This window comes from Chenopodium album, chromosome 20 (assembly GCF_948465745.1).
Source record: "Chenopodium album chromosome 20, dcCheAlbu1.1, whole genome shotgun sequence".
NCBI classification, from domain to species: domain Eukaryota; kingdom Viridiplantae; phylum Streptophyta; class Magnoliopsida; order Caryophyllales; family Amaranthaceae; genus Chenopodium; species Chenopodium album.
The window spans coordinates 33706554-33724603 of NC_137853.1; the positions used below are offsets into that span (position 1 = coordinate 33706554).

Consider the following 18050-nt stretch of genomic DNA (forward strand, 5'->3'; position numbering starts at 1 on the left):
AAAGATACACAGCATCATCCATTTGGATAAAGGATAGTTATTACAAATACATAGGAAGTACTTAATACTGAGTATTAAACACTGGAATATATATATATCTCATATCTGTTATAGCCAACCTTTATCTCATATACAGTCCGTTCGTACTCCAAACCATAAATGAACAATATCATGAAATATCTCCATTACTCTAAACATGCATCTTTTTAGTACCAAGAGTATAAGATTTCATTACCATCTCTTTTCATAAATCTCCAAAATATCACTCTTTTACATTACTGCCTAACCGCCTCACTCATTAAATTATCACTCCTTTTTCAACCCTTCATCTTTTTCACCCTTTTTTTTTTATTTATATTTACCCTAAAACATAAAAACCATATCAAAATCTGAAGTTTAAACTCCCAATACATGAAATAAATTACATTTAAAAATAATTATATTAATAATTAATTAATATTAATAATATTATTATATTAATAATTAATTAATATTAATAATTAATAATTAATATTAATAATTAATAATTAATAATATTATATGGTATTCACAACCACTATAAATAACAACCCTTCACACTTCTTCTCCCTCACCAAACCCCCATCAACCTAACAACAAATTTCTCTTGTGCAAAAGAAAAAAAAAAAAAAAAAAAAAAAACCAACCAAAAAAAATGTCAGTAGAAGCTTTAGCAACGAATTTTTCATTGCTACCAACAGCATCATCCCTTCTTTCAGCATCCATTTTCCTTTCATTCGCCGCATTTCTTTCCCTTTTTACCATATTCCTTTACCCAGGAGGCTTAGCATGGTCTCTTTCCGCTGTTAAAAACAACCGAAGCGGCAACGGTAAGTCCGCTTCGGCTATCCCCGGCCCAAGCGGATTACCCCTTATTGGTCTCGGCCATGTTTTCGCTTCCGAAAAAACCCACAGAATTCTATCTAAGATAGCAACTAGCCTTAAGGCTACTCCATTGATGGCGTTCTCAGTTGGGTTTACTCGCTTCGTGATAGCGAGTGAACCAGAGACTGCTAAAGAGATTTTAAACAGCTCCGAATTTGCTGATCGTCCTATTAAGGAGTCGGCTTATGAGCTTTTGTTTAACAGGGCTATGGGGTTTGCTCCCTTCGGCGATTACTGGAGAAACCTTCGTAGGATTTCTGCTACTCATCTTTTTAGCCCTCGAAGAATCTCCAACTTCGGAGGATTCCGTCAGGAAATTGGTAACAAGATGGTTAAACAAATCAATACTTTGATGGGTGAACAAGGTAATGTTGAGATTAAAAATGTATTGCATTTCGGATCGTTAAACAATGTCATGATGAGTGTGTTCGGAAAGAGTTACGATTTCTTCGGTAAGAGAACTGAAGAGGCTGATAACCTAGAGGAATTGGTGAAGGAGGGTTATGAATTGTTGGGAGTATTTAACTGGGGTGACCATTTTGCCCCTCTAAGGTGGTTGGATTTACAGGGAGTAAGGAGAAGGTGTAAGAATCTAGTTGGAAAGGTGAATAAATATGTTGGTAATGTAATTGAGGAACACAGGGCATTGAGAAGCGAGAAGGTTGATGATGATTCAAAGGATTTCGTTGATGTTCTTCTTGATTTGGAAGATGGAGAAAACAAGCTGTCTGATTCTGATATGATTGCTCTACTTTGGGTATGATTTCTGTTTTTTTTTTTTTTTAAAAAAAAAATCTCATGTCTTACTTTGTTCATGATATAACTGTTTCATTTTTTGTTTTACATTGGTTTATAATTATGTGCTTTTTGTTGGGTTTTGTGGGTCCATTTTCATATGTTTGGTCTTTATTTTTGCCAAAGAAGTAGAGAATACTTCGTATATCATATGATATTTTTATCTCTTTCATATGATGTTTATGTTGTGGATTAATGTATGTTTTCTTTTAAATGAGGTTGTATACTTGTATTAGGGCATCTAATTAATATTCGAATTAGATGGTCTTTGATGAATATATTAATATGCTTAACAGTGGAAAATTATAAAGATTAAAGACCAATGCTAATGTTTGGTTTTTGAATGCAGGAAATGATATTCAGGGGAACAGACGCAGTAGCAATCCTACTAGAGTGGACTCTAGCGAGGATGGTGGTGCACCCTGACATTCAAGCCAAAGCCCAAGCCGAAATCGACAGTGTAGTCGGAGCCAACAGGCAAGTCACCGACTCAGACCTCCCCAACCTACCATACCTCCAAGCCATCCTTAAGGAGACCTTGAGAGTCCACCCACCAGGCCCACTTCTATCATGGGCTCGTCTATCCATCCACAACACCCACGTTGGTCCCCACTTCGTCCCAGCCGGGACTACCGCTATGGTTAACATGTTCGCCATCACCCACGACGATAAGATCTGGTCTAACCCCAACGAGTTCCAACCCGAGAGGTTCATGGAGGACGATGTTCCAATCATGGGTTCAGACCTCAGGCTAGCACCTTTCGGAGCAGGACGTCGTGTCTGCCCCGGAAAGGCAATGGGTATGGCTACTGCACAGCTGTGGTTGGCTCAGATGCTTCAGAATTTCGAGTGGGTTCCGACCGAGAACGGTGTGGACTTGACCGAGTGCCTCAAGCTTTCCATGGAGATGAAGTCGTCTTTGGTGTGCAAGGCTGTTAGTAGAATCTGTGCTTAATTCTACTATGTTAAGATGATTATGTGTGTGCTAGTGCTATAATAGCAACTAGTAGTACTAGTTTATTATGGACTATCATAAGTGATCTTTCTCCATGATTTTGCACATTTCGGAAATGGAGAAATTGTCACATAGATTAAATCTTTCGAACTTACTACTGTAGTTTGTTAGCTTTAGATGGGATTGGTAACTTACTACTGTACTAATGTAATGTGTAGTTTATTCAAAAACCAAAAATTAATGTTAATTATCTGTTTTTCTACCTTTTTTTTTTTTGCTGATTTTTACTTGCAGTTTATATATGCGGATATTTCATAAAATAATCAGTCATAATACTCATATTAGACAAACCCTTGAATTCTTGCAATTTTAATTGGTAAAAGCTAACTAACGCTTAAAAATAACATTAATTACACTGATCAATGCGTGATTTTGTCATGTTTTTTCAACTTAGAGTCTGTGTTATTCGGCTTATTTTCAGTTCAGTTCAGTTTTAATAAGTTCAGTTCATTTCTTATCTTAATTTATTTCGTTCTCTCAGAAGATATTAAGTTCAGTTCAGTTCCAATAAGTTCAGTTCAGTCAATCAGAACAGGCCCTTAATACTTTTTCCCCGTCTTTAAAAAAAAAAAAAAAAAACCCTTAATACCACTTTAGCTAATATTTAAAATGCTTCGTTAGCAAGATTCATATTTTCCCTTTTGTATCTTGTTTTAAGCTCTTACTTCTCTAATTCTCTGAATTTTAGCTATATTCTTGTTAATTTATTGTTTTACTCCCTCCGTCCCAAAAAGAACGACCCATTTGGCCAAAACTTTTTCCCAAAAAGAATGATCCATTTGCATTAAAACACCCACCAATTTGCAATAATATTTGTGCAAAATTAGCTTTCCCATATAAAAATTTGATTTTCCATGTTATTTTATTACTTTCTCTCTCTATTTTTTTACAAACCCCATGTAAATTTATCTTTCCAATATACTTTTACTTCTTTTTACTTAACTTCCTTAATACCCGCGTAATCAATCCAAATGGGTCGTTCTTTTTAGGACGGAGGGAGTAGTATCTTGTTTTGAGCTCTTACTTTTTTTATTCTCGATTTCAATTCAATGAAAATTAAGGCATAAAAAGAGATGGAAGTCATTTGGACAGTCATACGAAATAATTACATGCTTTGGATACTAATTATAGATTGATTAATTTACTTTATCAAATTAATTTAGAAGTCATTTGGACAGTCAGCCTATATAATTACATGTTTTGGTTATTAATTATAGATTAAATGTATACTGTATCAAATTAATAGCATAAAAGGAGAGAAAATACTATTGGAGATAAATAAAGTGTAGTGGTTTATAGTCATAATAACTACGGAGTACTAGTAAATGCATATGTCAGTGTCATGTCGTCGCATTAAGATCAGAATCACCTTTAGCAATCTCTGTCACAACTCACAATCTTTTAGTTTTGATGGTAGTAATGAAGCTTATTCTGTATAATGCACTTTAATGGTATTGATTTTTTTTTTTTTTTTTTTGAGAAAACTTTAATGGTATTGATGAATACACTTATAAGAGTAATTTTAAACACGAAGTATAAGTTTTCTTCAACTTTATAAAGAACTTAAATACTTCATTGTTCCACAATGATGTTCATGTTAAAGATCTTTTTGTAAGACAAATTTGGTCAAAGTAGAAATATCACTGTGTAACGGAGGGAGTACGGATGGAGTAAGGGCAAAGGTTTGTTAACTTGACACGTCATCATTACACAAACTTCTTCTCTATCAAATCTTTCATCAATAATATATAAACCTATTTACAGGTTTATGTAGGGGACTCAATATCAATACAACTCATTAAATTCCCAAATCAAAAGTAAAGAAAAACAAAAAAAAAAAAAGAAAAAAAGAGAAAAACCTAAATTTTTTACCAACTAAGCAAGTGCAAACCGGTTTGTTTACACAAACCTCTCCACAACAAACCTCAACCCACAACAAGAGGTTTGTAATTGTTTCCACAAACTTCTTATTGCTATTGCCCTAAGTACTAAATTTAAATTTTAGTGATCAGTAGTTTTTGTTGTGTAAAAATTTTCTACTCGTAGTATGGACCATTCTCACAACTACCTTTTCCAAAAAATTGAGCTATTAAGCTATTAAAATTGAAGTGGAGAAAACCAAGCATGAAGGCAATTTTTATTTCCTTAATGATTTTCATTTTGATTGATATAAATTTTGCTTGTATATGAATCATTGATCCATATTGTCAAAACTTTATATGAGTTTTTTTTTCCCTTTTTTTAAATATTGGTCTAAACTTATGTGATATTGCTAGATTTTTTTAAAAAAAAAAGTTTTCATGATTTTTACTAATATCAATACTAACACATCAATGGTTAAAGCCTTAAAGGTAACTAGGTGGGCATTGAGTTTGGAGTACTTATTGTTAAAAACAAATGGGAAGTATAAATGAAAGGACTACTACTCTAACAAGTGACAAACGGTAATTTGTTGATTGCAAGGCATAGTGAAAAGATTCATGTACACGAAAGGAAATTAAATTTGACCTTTTCATCTATTTAGTAAGACTAAAACATTCCCTCAAAGTTACTTCTTGCACTTCTTACGGAGTATTAACCAATTTTATTCATGTTTTGTACTTTCGTTGTAAATATACTTCCTAGTTCCTACATATTTCAGTATCAACTATAACATCCAAAGATTTTTATATTTTCTTAAAAGATAACCGTACCCTAATTAGACCTTAACCCTCACGGTTTTTTTGGTCTTATATTTCCAAGTAAAATACTTGAAAATTTAGGGTAAAGTAAGACAATCTTTACTCAGACACCCTCACTTGATAGGATTCGAAACTCAAACCTCTAGAATTTGAGGTAAGAGTTTTACTAGAGTAAACACTTTATTAGTTATAACATCCGTAAAATGCATCAATTGGTGTGCTTTATAGGCATTTATGTAGTTATTTTATACATAGCTACTTATTGGCTGAATTACTAAGGATATAATATTGACAATTATGAGAGATGTTACTAGTGATCTCATTTTGGAAGAATTTTATTTACACTTCCTTTATTCAATGGGTATACATGTGAATTATTTAACTATTTAAGGAAAAATGTGAAGAGAGACTGTATTGAACATTTACATTGTAATTTTGTGACACACTAAAATACATAGTGATGATTACTGGGGTGGTATGATTAGTGGAGAAGGTAGTGTGTCGATGGTGATGGGTGTGGTGACTTGGTGGTGTGATACTGTGATTATTGATAAGCATAGGAATGTTAACCACATTTATAAAATTGAGCTTAATTTATGTTTTAATCCTTATTATAAAATTGACTTCCTACTGTTACCAGGCTATTTCTGTTATATAATCCTGACCCAGTCCTAATCTAAACCCATAGGACCAGCCCAGTGTTCAAGAAGGCCCATACCCACCTTATTGAAGGGCTAGCCCAACTAAGAAGGGATTCTTATTTGGCCCATTTTCCCTTTGTTGTTATGAAGATTGAATACCTAGTGACCAATTTCCGAAAACAAAAATTATAACTCTTTTTACTAAGCAACAAAACTAAATGATAATATCATAAGATGAACAACTATTGAGATAGAAGCATATATTGTGAGTGTAAACAAAAAAAAACATATATTGTGATATGATATTATAAGAATAATATCATATGAGATATTTTTGTGAAAAGATATACGTGAGATATTGTGAATAGATTTAGGAAGTTAAGGTATTTGGGGAATATTAGGGTTAGATATTCCTAGGGTTGAGGGCAGGAATAAAAATCTAAGGGGGCCAAGAAACAATAAAGTTAACCCAAAAAAAAGGAAAAAAAAACGCTCATAGTGGGGACTGGGGACTCAAACTTGAGACCTCCCTCACCATACAAAGCTCCACAACCAATTGGGCTATCACTAACAACATGATATGTATGGTAAATATTTGCTATTTAGTAGTTACTTCAGGGGAGCAGGAATATATAATTTTATACGTCACTAGTTGGGCCACGGGGGTCGAGCCTCCACCAGCCCCCCCGGTGGCTCCACCCCTGGATATTCCTATTGTCTATATATATTGTAATGTGACCGAATATTAGTAAGGGGAAAATACAAAGGAAAAATACAATAAGGAAATACATAGAGTTGTTTGTTTACATTCTCTAATATTTTCTTCATATGTTACAAACTACAAGGACTTGTTGAAATTTGAAAGTAAAATTAAAGTACATGCCAGGGCCTGTTCTCATTGACTGAACTCAGCTGAACTGAACTGAACTCAGCTGAACTGAACTGAACTGAAATGAATATTTTATAAGAGAAGGAAATTAGGAGCTGAGCTGAACTGAACTGAACTGAATTGAGCTGAACTGAACTGAACTGAATTCAGCTGAACTGAACTGAACTGAATTTCAACGTAAGAGAACAGGCCCTGAATATCCAAATTGTCTAAACTACTCATTACTTTTAAAACCTACTATTGTTTAAACTTTAAGTTACTTTTCATCAACCTAGATTGTTTATTAAACTACTTTTCATCAACATGTACTATATAAAAAAAAAACGAGAAGGAAAAAAAAAAAAAGCGCACCAATGTACCCTTAGCAAAAGGTGTGAAAAAGGACATACCACTGTAATAATATGTCAAATCGTTGCAAATAATATGCAATGGAGGTAGTATATGATTAAATATAATATGAGTAAGTTATAAAAGAAAATGTAGTATATTATAAAACTTTATATTAATGCGTATTACTCATTTAACAATATATTTCATAACAAAATTCACTTTTTATACATTACTAAAAAAAGATGATTAACATTAGTGTATGACTAGTTTAAAGAAAGTCAAACATATTAATTATTTAAGATCGGAGAGAGTACAAAACCGACTGTGATACCGAATGAGCATAATACGTTGTATATAAAAATAAACCGAGAATGTAATAAACATAAATCATTCTGTTAATATTCTATACTCTGACAAGATAAGAGGATAGATAAATAATAATGAAATTCTTTACATATCTTAATTACTCTGTAATCTGTATAACACTTAGATTATCCTAATTAGTGACAAATATAGAAAAGACGTGATGAATGACGAAAACCCAATTGTCTTTTTCACAAACTCCATACGTTGGCAATGTCTTTTGTACAACTTTACAGCAACCCACTAAAATTGGCACTAATTTTACACTACTACTAGTTTAGTTATAGGCCTCCCAAAGCCCAAGATCAAATCTACTACTTCTATTTATAATCTCACATTCATCACTAATATTTAACCACTTATTTCTTGTTCATTGATTTTTCAACATTTTTAGTTTGACAACATTTTGTAATTTTCTTAAGATTTTTTTTGCATAAATTTGATTTGGGTTTGCAAGAAAAAGCATGAATTTTGGAGGGCATGGTGGTGGTGGTGGTGGGTATGGTGGTGGACATGGTTTAGGCGGCGGTGGTGGTAATAGAGTTCCTCTTTTGGGTCGGCATGTGAGTTCATTTCTACTTTCTTCATTTGTTCTAGATTACCGTTTTTAGTGATTGATTGTCAGTAATTTTTTTGGGTTTTTGATATTGTTCCTTAATTTGGGGTTATTGATTGATTATATGATGATTGGAGTTTGTGGGTATTGTATATTTTGATCATAAGAAGTGTTGATGAATTTTTTTGTCTGTTTGATTGAGATAATTGGTTGAATTAACGGTTGGAAATTGTGGGTTTTAAAGATTATGATTGTTTGAAGAGGAAAAGTAACCTTTACTTTATATTTTTGGAAAGAATGTGGGTCATTTAGGTGGTGCAAATTATTGGATTATGTTTCTTAGACATTGTTATTGGTTATATGAATAATATGATAAAAAGTGCATCCACTTCTATCACATGAATATTTGCATATATCAATAGTTACAGTATAAGCTTTATGATTATTTGTAAATTTTGGAACAATGCTGTGGTTATTTTGCTGTTTGGATAACTACTTTTGCTCCCTTATATGTTTCTTAAATGGCAATTTACTCTTGTGCTGGAATATCACTATTGTCAATGGCTTCATATGTTGCCTTCTAGGAGTGTTTGAAAATCGAAGCTTAGGGATGCAATTTACTGCAAATTTTGACAGTGTTGTAATTTTAGGCTTTTAGCTGCTAGGATTGTTGGATGTATTGGATAAATTTCGACATTGATTATATGTGTAGGCATGTGGAGATTACAGTCTGTGACTCCTGTATCCATATTCGGAATTTAAACTGCTCCAATGTGCATGGCTGCTGCCTTCTGTGTATAAGCATTTGGTTTTTTTTTTTAGTAATGACTAATTTGGTTTGGAAACAAGGTTAACAATTATTTGATCTTCAGCTGTTGTATAGGGTAAAAAGTGTTTATGATTGCTATTACTTTTTAGGCCCTGAGTAGACCTGTGTATGGAGAACATTATTTTACTAATCATCATACTTCTTAAAGGCCGGCTTTAAAAGAGAGGAAATTGGCTCAACAGACCTTGAGAATGGTAATGCACCGGTAAGGCTACCTGCATACCATCTAAATCCTGAATTATTTTTTATTTCTCACCTTAATGAATTTGCTGATATTTAATGTAATAGTTCCTGATACATCTTGTTGGATTGTTTAGGCTGCGAATGTGGGATTCGGTAGGGTGCTTTCTCTTGTAAGTGCATTGTTCTTCAGTTTGTCCATAGTGTATTATTCAAATATTTCATTTCGTTCATGTGATTTATAAAAATATATCATTTTGCAGGCAAAGCCTGATGCACCAAAACTTATTATAGCTACAGTTGCTCTGTTGATTGCAGCCACATCAAACATATTAGTGGTATGTCTTATTCTTTACTAAATGAGTTGTAGCTTTAAAACAATTATATCGTTTAGACACTTTGAGCATCTGTCTGTCTTGCTGCAGCCAAAGTTTGGTGGAAAAGTAATTGATATTGTGTCCGGAGATATCAGCTCACCAGAGAAGAAAGCTGAAGCTCGGGATGCAGTTACGAGCACCATTCTAGAGATTGTGTTGGTTGTTATTGTAGGGTAAGTCCACTTCAGACATGATAGCTTAGCCTTATAAAAACTATGCAGATTACTATTGTTTCTAAACTATCTCCTTGCCCATGTATTCCCTCCAAACCTTTTTATTTGTTGCGTTTTGGTGTCAGGCACAGATATTAAGGAAAGCACAATTGTGGTATAATGTACTACGGAGTAGCTTTTTTAAACTAAAAACAAATATGCAAATTTCCTTTTTTTTTTTTTTTTTTTTTTTTTTTTTTTTTTTTTGTTTACATAACAAAAATTAAGCACTGATTGTCTTTTGAAATGTTGTGTTGATTACATTTCAAATTTTCAATGAATAAAATAGCAAAATGGGCACATTGTTTTTGAATAAGTAGGAGCATTGTAAAAAATAAAAGGGATCTCCGAAACAGAATACATAATATAAATACAAGAAATATACGGAGTAAAATCTAATACTTCATATGTCATATTAATTCTTCATTCTAGGTTTTCTGGTATTTGTGTTCCATCATATTCATGTACTTGTTCTCGTCAAAAAAAAAAAAAAAAATATTCATGTACTTGTTTCTCTTTTCTATCCCAGTTCAATTTGTACAGCATTGAGGGCGTGGCTATTTAATTCTGCAAGTGAAAGGGTCGTTGCAAGACTGAGAAAGAATTTATTCTCCCATCTAATTTGCCAGGTGTTGGAACCATCCCTTTGAATTTGTTATTTACAAATGTCAACTACTAAGTCCATTGTTGAACTTCAATTTTTCAGTGAATTGATCCATGATGCCTTTTCTCTTCTTTCTCCCCCTAATTTCAGGAAATAGCTTTTTTTGATGTTACGCGAACTGGAGAGCTTTTGAGTAGACTAGCTGAAGACACACAAATCATAAAAAATGCTGCTACTACTAATCTGTCTGAAGCTCTGAGAAATCTAGCAACTGCATTCATTGGTCTTGGTTTCATGTTTGCAACATCATGGAAGTTGACATGTAAGAATAAGAGTTCTGTTAGCTACTCCCTGCATTCCTGTTATTTGCTCTTCATTGACTAAACACCCAGATTAAGAACAGACTGCAAGACAACCAATGTTGTGTTGAGATGTTGATGACAAAAGAACCTTGTCTACTTAGTTCAAATCTATGTTTATTACATGTTTGAAAGTAATAAAAAAACATGTTGTGCAAAATGGAAGACAGCACATTACTAAATTTTCAGAGTATCATTTGGGACTTCTGAAAAATATAAAGGGAACATTTATATTAAACAAAGTCGCCATCCACGTTTTTACATTGCTGTCTGATAAGATTTAATCTTAATTCATATTCAGTGTTGGCATTGGCTGTTGTGCCTCCCATTTCTGTTGGTGTGCGTAAATTTGGTCGCTTTCTCCGTGAACTCTCACACAAGACTCAGGCTGCTGCTGCAGCAGCATCTTCAATTGCAGAGGTATGTTGCAGCCATTTATATCAACACTAATTGAAGCATTTTCCCCACCCCCTAATATTTACGATTTTTAAAAATTCTATGGCCCAATGTAAAGGCCAAAGGATTCATGGCTATCCAGTCTGCTGAACATACATCTTAGTGAAATGTTTGATGCAGTTTAGTTTTGTGTCACATTTACATATTTCTTTCTTGATGCAAATAAGATATTGTCGTATCAACACTAGAACACTGGTTTCTCAATGACAGCCTTTAAGAGGTTGGAAGTGGTTGAAAATTGTTTCACATTGTACAGTTTTTTTACAGGAATCGTTTGGTGCCATCCGCACAGTAAGGTCCTTTGCCCAAGAAGATTATGAAATTCAGCGATATTCTGAGAAAGTTGACGAGACTTTAAACTTGGGACTTACACAAGCTGTGAGATTCTCCTCTGAATTACAATCTCTTTTTGTTAATCGCAAGCTTGTGACGTCTGATTCTGGTTGCTATAGAAAGTTGCAGGTTTATTCTTTGGAGGACTAAATGCAGCATCCACCCTGTCAGTTATTGTTGTGGTGATATATGGAGCTTTCCTGGCTATCAATGGTACTGGCATGACACCTGGTGCTCTGACATCCTTCATTCTTTATAGCCTTACAGGTAATTGATTAGTTGTTTGGTGCCAAACATGTAGCTATAGACAAGAACAATCAACCATTAAGATTATCATGCATCAACAAATTCAAGTTTATTATTGAACGAGTATGCTTGAAAATATCTGGTCTTGTCTTCTTTGTGCGTATTTTTTTTTTTTTTTACTACGTATATAGTTTTACCATTATAATTATTTTAATGCAGTTGGGTCATCTATATCTGGACTGTCTGGATTATACACTGTGGCAATGAAAGCTGCTGGAGCCAGTAGGCGTGTTTTCCAACTGCTAGACCGAACATCATCCATGCCAGAGCCAGGATCCAAGTGTCCATTAGGGTGAGTTTTTCAACTTCTCCGATTCATTTTTTTTGTTTGCTCCTGGATTTATCTTTCTGTCTATTTTTGTTCACATGCTTCACGGAGAGGTTGGGGGGGGGGGGGGGGGTTCAATCTTATCCACTGAGGAAATTTTATTCTTTTAGATTTATTTCTGTTGATATTAGCGATATGTATGACAGTCCTCATTTATCTTCATATCTTTTGCAAAGGATGTGGACGCAATAACACAAACTTAGGAAGAAATTATATGATTTAACAAATAGCTCTAAGAGTTGATCTTCCATTGGGATTCTGATTAATAGTCCTATTCTGCAGAATTTCATGCTAAGTCTCATGATGTTCCTTTTTTGTTGTTGATGCTGTTTATTAGTGATCAAGATGCAGAAGTGGAATTGGATGATGTCTGGTTTGCATATCCTTCACGCCCAAGTCATATGGTACTAAAGGTAATGATAAGGTCATAAAACCCCTGCCTTTTTTCAATGTGGTTCTACTGATTGAATGCAGTACTGAGAATTGTCCTTTAAATTTTCAGGGAATAACGTTAAAACTGCTGCCTAGTTCAAAAGTTGCACTTGTTGGTCCAAGCGGTGGTGGCAAAGTAAGTTCTATTCATTATAAGCTCCCATGATATTAGTGACTGTACCGAAGAAATAATGAATATATCCTAGTAATATGAGCCTATCATTAGTTTTGCACCTTTTTTATTTCTTTTACTGTTGATGCAGACTACAATAGCACATTTGATTGAAAGATTTTATGATCCTACCAAAGGGAAGATTTTGCTGAGTGGGGTTCCGCTAGTAGAAATATCTCACAAGCATTTGCATAGCAAGGTAAAGCTGTAAGCTTCGTTTATAAGAATTCATATGTAACAGGAAACTATTCATCGGTACAGGAATAATGATAAAGGTATCTCAAATGTTTTATTGAAATAGAAAATTTGTTAGCTTCATGGAGCCTAGTGATATCTGTACATGTGTGTTTGGTGTCTGCTTGTTGGTGAGCTACTTTCCCCAATATTATGACCCTTATGTAATTTTAAGTTTCTAACTGGAGAAATTTAACCTGAGCCGAGTTAGTTATTATTGTCCTGAGTTCCTGACACTTTATTCTGCTATTTATGAAGTTTGTCTATGCTTTTTCCCCCATCCTTAATAAAGATCATATCTTCTAGTTTGGTTATGTTCCATGAAGAAGGTTATGCTCCCTTTTTAGTAGGTTATTTATTACTTTTTCACTTTCCTAAAACTTTGTGCAAAAATGATGTTAACTTTGTAATTGGACAGAGAGAATTACCTAAAAAATCGCCTCCTAATTTTCTGCAAATTCTGATTATATTTTGATCATTGGCATCAGATTAGTATTGTAAGCCAGGAGCCAACTCTTTTCAATTGCTCCATAGAAGAGAACATTGCTTATGGACTAAATGGCAAGGCCAGCACTGCTGATATTGAAAATGCTGCTGTAAGATGCTACATATTTAACTATTCCAACTATTTCTTAAAATCTTTGTATCAAGTATCATTTTTTGATCCCTTTTGTTCTCAATATCACAGAAAATGGCAAATGCACATGAATTTATATCCAAGTTTCCTGAGCAGTATCAAACTCATGTTGGAGAACGTGGGGTTAGATTATCAGGTGGTCAGAAACAGCGGATAGCAATTGCTAGAGCTCTGTTGATGAACCCAAAAGTACTGCTATTGGATGAAGCAACAAGTGCCCTTGATGCTGAAAGCGAATACTTAGTGCAGGTTCAGTATATTATACTCAACATCTCTCATTATTTCTGGTTGCATCTTTGTATAAACCTTCTCATTGTTGGTACTATGTAGGATGCCATGGATCGCTTGATGAATGGAAGAACTGTCCTCGTGATAGCACACAGGCTTTCCACTGTGAAAAGTGCAAACGTTGTAGCTGTTATATCCGATGGTCAGGTGGTGGAAAGCGGCACTCATGATGAACTTTTGAGCAAGGATGGCATCTACACTGCATTAGTGAGGCGTCAGTTGCAAGGACCCAAAGCCGATAGCTAACATCGGAGATATTACTTTACTTACAATTAAGAATACAATTTCAGAATTTTTATTTGTATTTTAGGTCTTTTCTCTGCCATACAACTGAACAATTGAAGCTTAATTTTTTGGCTTCCACGTCTCTGCATGTCTTTATTGGGTCTGTTAAATGAATGTACGGTCACCTTAGTCTTTTTATCAATTCTTTTCTCTGCATAATCCATAAAATACTTCTGTTTTGCTTCATTAGTACAATCTTAATTGCGCTGGGGCAATCTATTAAGGTTTATAACTTTATAAGTGTCGAATAGACTGATACTGACTGCAACAAGAGTTTGATAACAGTCCAAGCTCAAGGAAAGGAGTTAAACAAGCCTTTTTTTTTTTTTGAAGAACATGCCATTGTTAAATTCTCATAAATGTCACTTTAAGGGCCTGTTCTCTTACGTTGAAATTAAATTCACTTCACTTCAGCTCCGCTCCTAATTTCCTTCTCTTATAAAATATTCAGTTCAGTCAATGAGAACAGGCCCTAAGTATTCTATATGTAAAGATTGTAAACTACCAAGTATAATCTTCTCTCTACTGTTTTTCTTATGTATTACAAGTACTATCAGTTAAGCCGTCGATTAGTACATGATGACAAATTGAAATCAGGTTCATCTTACTACCTCCGTGTCAGTTTAATACTTAAAAATTTGCTTCTCTTAAACCTTTATACTTCGTACTAAAATTGTAGGAACCCTATTAACCATGGCAAAATTGTCAAAAGCAAAGATAAGCTTTCAACTATTTAAAAGTCCGATGCTGGGAGTCCAATTGAAGTCTAGTCGAAATTGACAGCAAAATTGAAATACAATTAATCGCATCAAAACTAGTACTGGTACAATATTTGACACTTCATTATAAAAGAAGATGAAAAATGGATTAAATAGAGTATACACAAATACACAATAAATTTGGTACATAAATTGGCTACTGATTAAACTATTAGTGAAAGTACAAGTAGGCCAATAGCAAAGAATAAAGCTACTTGCCCAAACTAATTTTCCAGTTATTTGACCTTTTTACATGTTATGCTCAAGTAACAACCTTTTTACATGTTATGCTCAAGTAACAAGGAGAGACCAACACTGCAGACTAGAGGTTGGAGCTAGACATCAATAGCTGTTGCAATGGCTAGCAGTTGAAAAATAACATCCAATACCAAATCCGGATCCATATCCTTCATGAATTTTTAAGTGAATGTAATATCATCCTTAATTCCTTAATCTGTCTTCAGTCATCGCTCTATTTATCAGCAAATAAAATCTTCCCCTCAGACTAAACATCATATACCATTCATACGTGCAAAATCTTGCAAGAGACGGATGGTACTTCTCTGTTGAACCAAAATTTCAGCAAATGGCAACCATGTTTTTCATGTCTTATTGGCTTTTGTTTATGCAAACATATGCTGAAGATGGTCAATCATTTCTTATTTCAGGCTCAATCTCTAACAAAGAGACAGCAGCTGCATAATTTCAGGTCAGACAGCAACAACATAATTTCAGGTCAGACAGCAACAACTGTCCCACGGGATCAACTGCCCTGACCTTAAACAGCAAACCGGATATTGGAACTCTTCATTGATCTCAACGTATGCAGCACCAATTTCATTGTATATTACTTGAGTTATCTGCATAATGCTCTGTCTCTGGCCAAGAACCATACATTCCAAGGCCTTATGGAAGTATCAGGAACCTAACTACCTTAGGCTTAGACTCGGCAGGAGATCAAAATGTGATCGGAGAATAGGTAATCATGAAACAAATCAAGGCTTCTACGTCAAACCAATAATTCCGTGAATGACTTTACATTCTTCAAATCTTGCTTTAATTCTGGGCATTTTGGAGGCTTGAATTGTTGCCACAGTCCAACAGGATACCGGGTCTTCTTTTCAACATCTTCAGAAAACCTGCCATACATCTTTTCACATTCAGGATATGGCTTTACATAAAGGTTATAGAATCGAACCCTAGTAGGCTTTATAATATCCCTCAATCCTAACTCAAAACCAAGGCCACCTATTGATCTCAAATACTCAATCACATTGTGCCGAGGAACAATCTGTTTATCGAAATTCACCCCCAAATACTCGGGAACCTCCATCAAACATTCAACATCAAATTTCATCCTATCCAAAAGAAACTCAATTTTACTTTCAATGTCCTCAATGTCATATATTATCGACCTTGGCTCTCTTTTTATTATGTTCAGAGCATCTCTTCGGATCAAACCATATCTACGCAAGCAATCAATCCTCAATTTAACAGCAAATCCGGCTTTGATCTCCCCCTCACTGAATATCTTCTCTTTAAGAGATTCTCTACACCTCAGCTTCCGAAGCAACTCCAAACACCGCCGAAGCTCCCCAAGCTCCAAACTTAGAATTCTTGGTTCTTTAATGATCTCCTCTCTAACACACCGCCTTCCAAACCCCATGTCCAAGAACTCATCCATCAGAGGCTTCAACCTATTCTCTACCTGAAACCCTAAAACTCCTGGAAAAGAATGATAAATCCTATCAATGTCACCTTTTTCAAAACCTATCATAATCCAAAAGTCTATCCTCTTCCAAAGTTCACTTTCCTTAATCATAACAACCTCAGGAAAACCCTCTAAAACCCTAATTATGGTACCATCACTAAACCCTAAACCCTTCAAAATCTGAACACAACAAGAAAACCTATCTGGGTTAATCCGAAACCGCCTCGAAAACTCGAGAATGCTCCGAATTACCCTAGGAGAGCTAGCAAATTGGCCCAATGATGCAATACCCACTTCCCATTTCTTCAAAAACCCCAAATCAAGAACACTAGGGCACCCATTAACTAATGAAACAATCAAATTTTGCTGCAACTTGAATGACAACAATAAAATTCCAAGAGATTGCTCAATTTCTGATACATTAGAAGTCAATAAAAACTTGTTCTTGGTAAGAAAAGAGTGAAGATCAGAAGAGGGGAAACCATACCTCTGCAAAAGATTGGCAAGTGAAATCTGTTTTCTGTACTGGGTTTGTGGGAGGGAGTTAGAAAGATTGAAACTTTTTTGTGAATTTGGAATGTTTGAAAAGGGTACAAATTTGGGAAATTTAGGGATTGAAATTTGAGGTAGAAAGAGGGAATTGAGCCTTCGCAAATGGTTCCACATTAGAACACCAGAAGCCTTTGAGTTTCTATTGGAAATTAAAACACAACATTGGTTGTTTGGTACTCCTCCTAACTTCGACTGTTCCTATGATTCTGTGAATGAAAGTGAGGAACCGAGGAACGATAAAAAAAAGGCCCCGTGCATATATGAAAATTCGTGTTATTTTGGATTGAACAAGAACAAAATTGCACTAAGGGTCCGTTATTAAGTTAAGTTCAGCTCAGTAAATCACAACATGTCCTATAATTCAAGTTAATAGTCATACACTCATACAGATTAAGGGTCTGTTCACATTGACTGAATTCAGCTGAACTGAATTTAAATGAATATTTTATAAGAGAAGGAAATCATGAGCTGAACTAAACTGAACTGAAATTTCAACATATGAGAACAGGTCTTAAGTGTAACTGATATGAATAAAGTGATAAATAATCTATAAAGAATGTACTTAAGTGGGTAAAATCAAGCCAAACCTACTACCATGTTCATGCTTATTAAATTTAGGCGAGCTAAACTTTCAATGGATCTCAAAAATTTTTCAAAAGTCAATTAGTTAAGAAAGGTTATAATGTTCCTTCAAAAAAAAAAAAAAGAAAAAAAAGTTTATAATATTTGTAAATGACTTATTATTGGCTGGTGTTTTTTATTTTTATTTTTTAAAATGTCGACCTAAGTTTTACATCGTATCTCATTAGCGAGCAAACCAAGAT

General features: G+C 34.3%; 2 protein-coding genes and 1 pseudogene across 2 annotated transcripts; 2 read left to right on the plus strand and 1 right to left on the minus strand.

Moving 5' to 3' along the window:
• Positions 1-673: 673 nt before the first annotated feature.
• On the plus strand, positions 674-2653 carry LOC145599339 (cytochrome P450 78A5-like). Its single transcript, XM_081655736.1, has 2 exons — positions 674-1660; positions 2048-2653. The coding sequence occupies exons 1-2, from the start codon at positions 674-676 to the stop codon at positions 2651-2653; spliced, it is 1593 nt and encodes a 530-aa protein (XP_081511862.1).
• Positions 2654-7888: 5235 nt separating this feature from the next.
• On the plus strand, positions 7889-14347 carry LOC145597913 (ABC transporter B family member 25-like). Its single transcript, XM_081654182.1, has 17 exons — positions 7889-8180; positions 9151-9207; positions 9320-9355; positions 9446-9520; positions 9608-9732; positions 10301-10400; positions 10526-10697; positions 11036-11154; positions 11458-11568; positions 11643-11790; positions 11989-12121; positions 12495-12570; positions 12660-12725; positions 12853-12960; positions 13484-13591; positions 13684-13881; positions 13963-14347. The coding sequence occupies exons 1-17, from the start codon at positions 8082-8084 to the stop codon at positions 14164-14166; spliced, it is 1935 nt and encodes a 644-aa protein (XP_081510308.1). The 5' UTR covers positions 7889-8081; the 3' UTR covers positions 14167-14347.
• Positions 14348-15091: 744 nt separating this feature from the next.
• LOC145598729 (transcription termination factor MTERF15, mitochondrial pseudogene) lies at positions 15092-17429 on the minus strand (annotated as a pseudogene).
• Positions 17430-18050: the final 621 nt, after the last annotated feature.

Coding starts and splice junctions, on each gene's coding strand:
- LOC145597913 (XM_081654182.1), top strand. CDS start 8,082: ATGAATTTTGGAGGGCATGGTGGTGGTGGTGGTGGGTATGGTGGTGGA. Junction 8,181..9,150: donor TTCCTCTTTTGGGTCGGCAT/GTGAGTTCATTT, acceptor TACTTCTTAAAG/GCCGGCTTTAAAAGAGAGGA. Junction 13,882..13,962: donor AAAGCGAATACTTAGTGCAG/GTTCAGTATATT, acceptor GGTACTATGTAG/GATGCCATGGATCGCTTGAT.
- LOC145599339 (XM_081655736.1), top strand. CDS start 674: ATGTCAGTAGAAGCTTTAGCAACGAATTTTTCATTGCTACCAACAGCA. Junction 1,661..2,047: donor ATATGATTGCTCTACTTTGG/GTATGATTTCTG, acceptor TTTTGAATGCAG/GAAATGATATTCAGGGGAAC.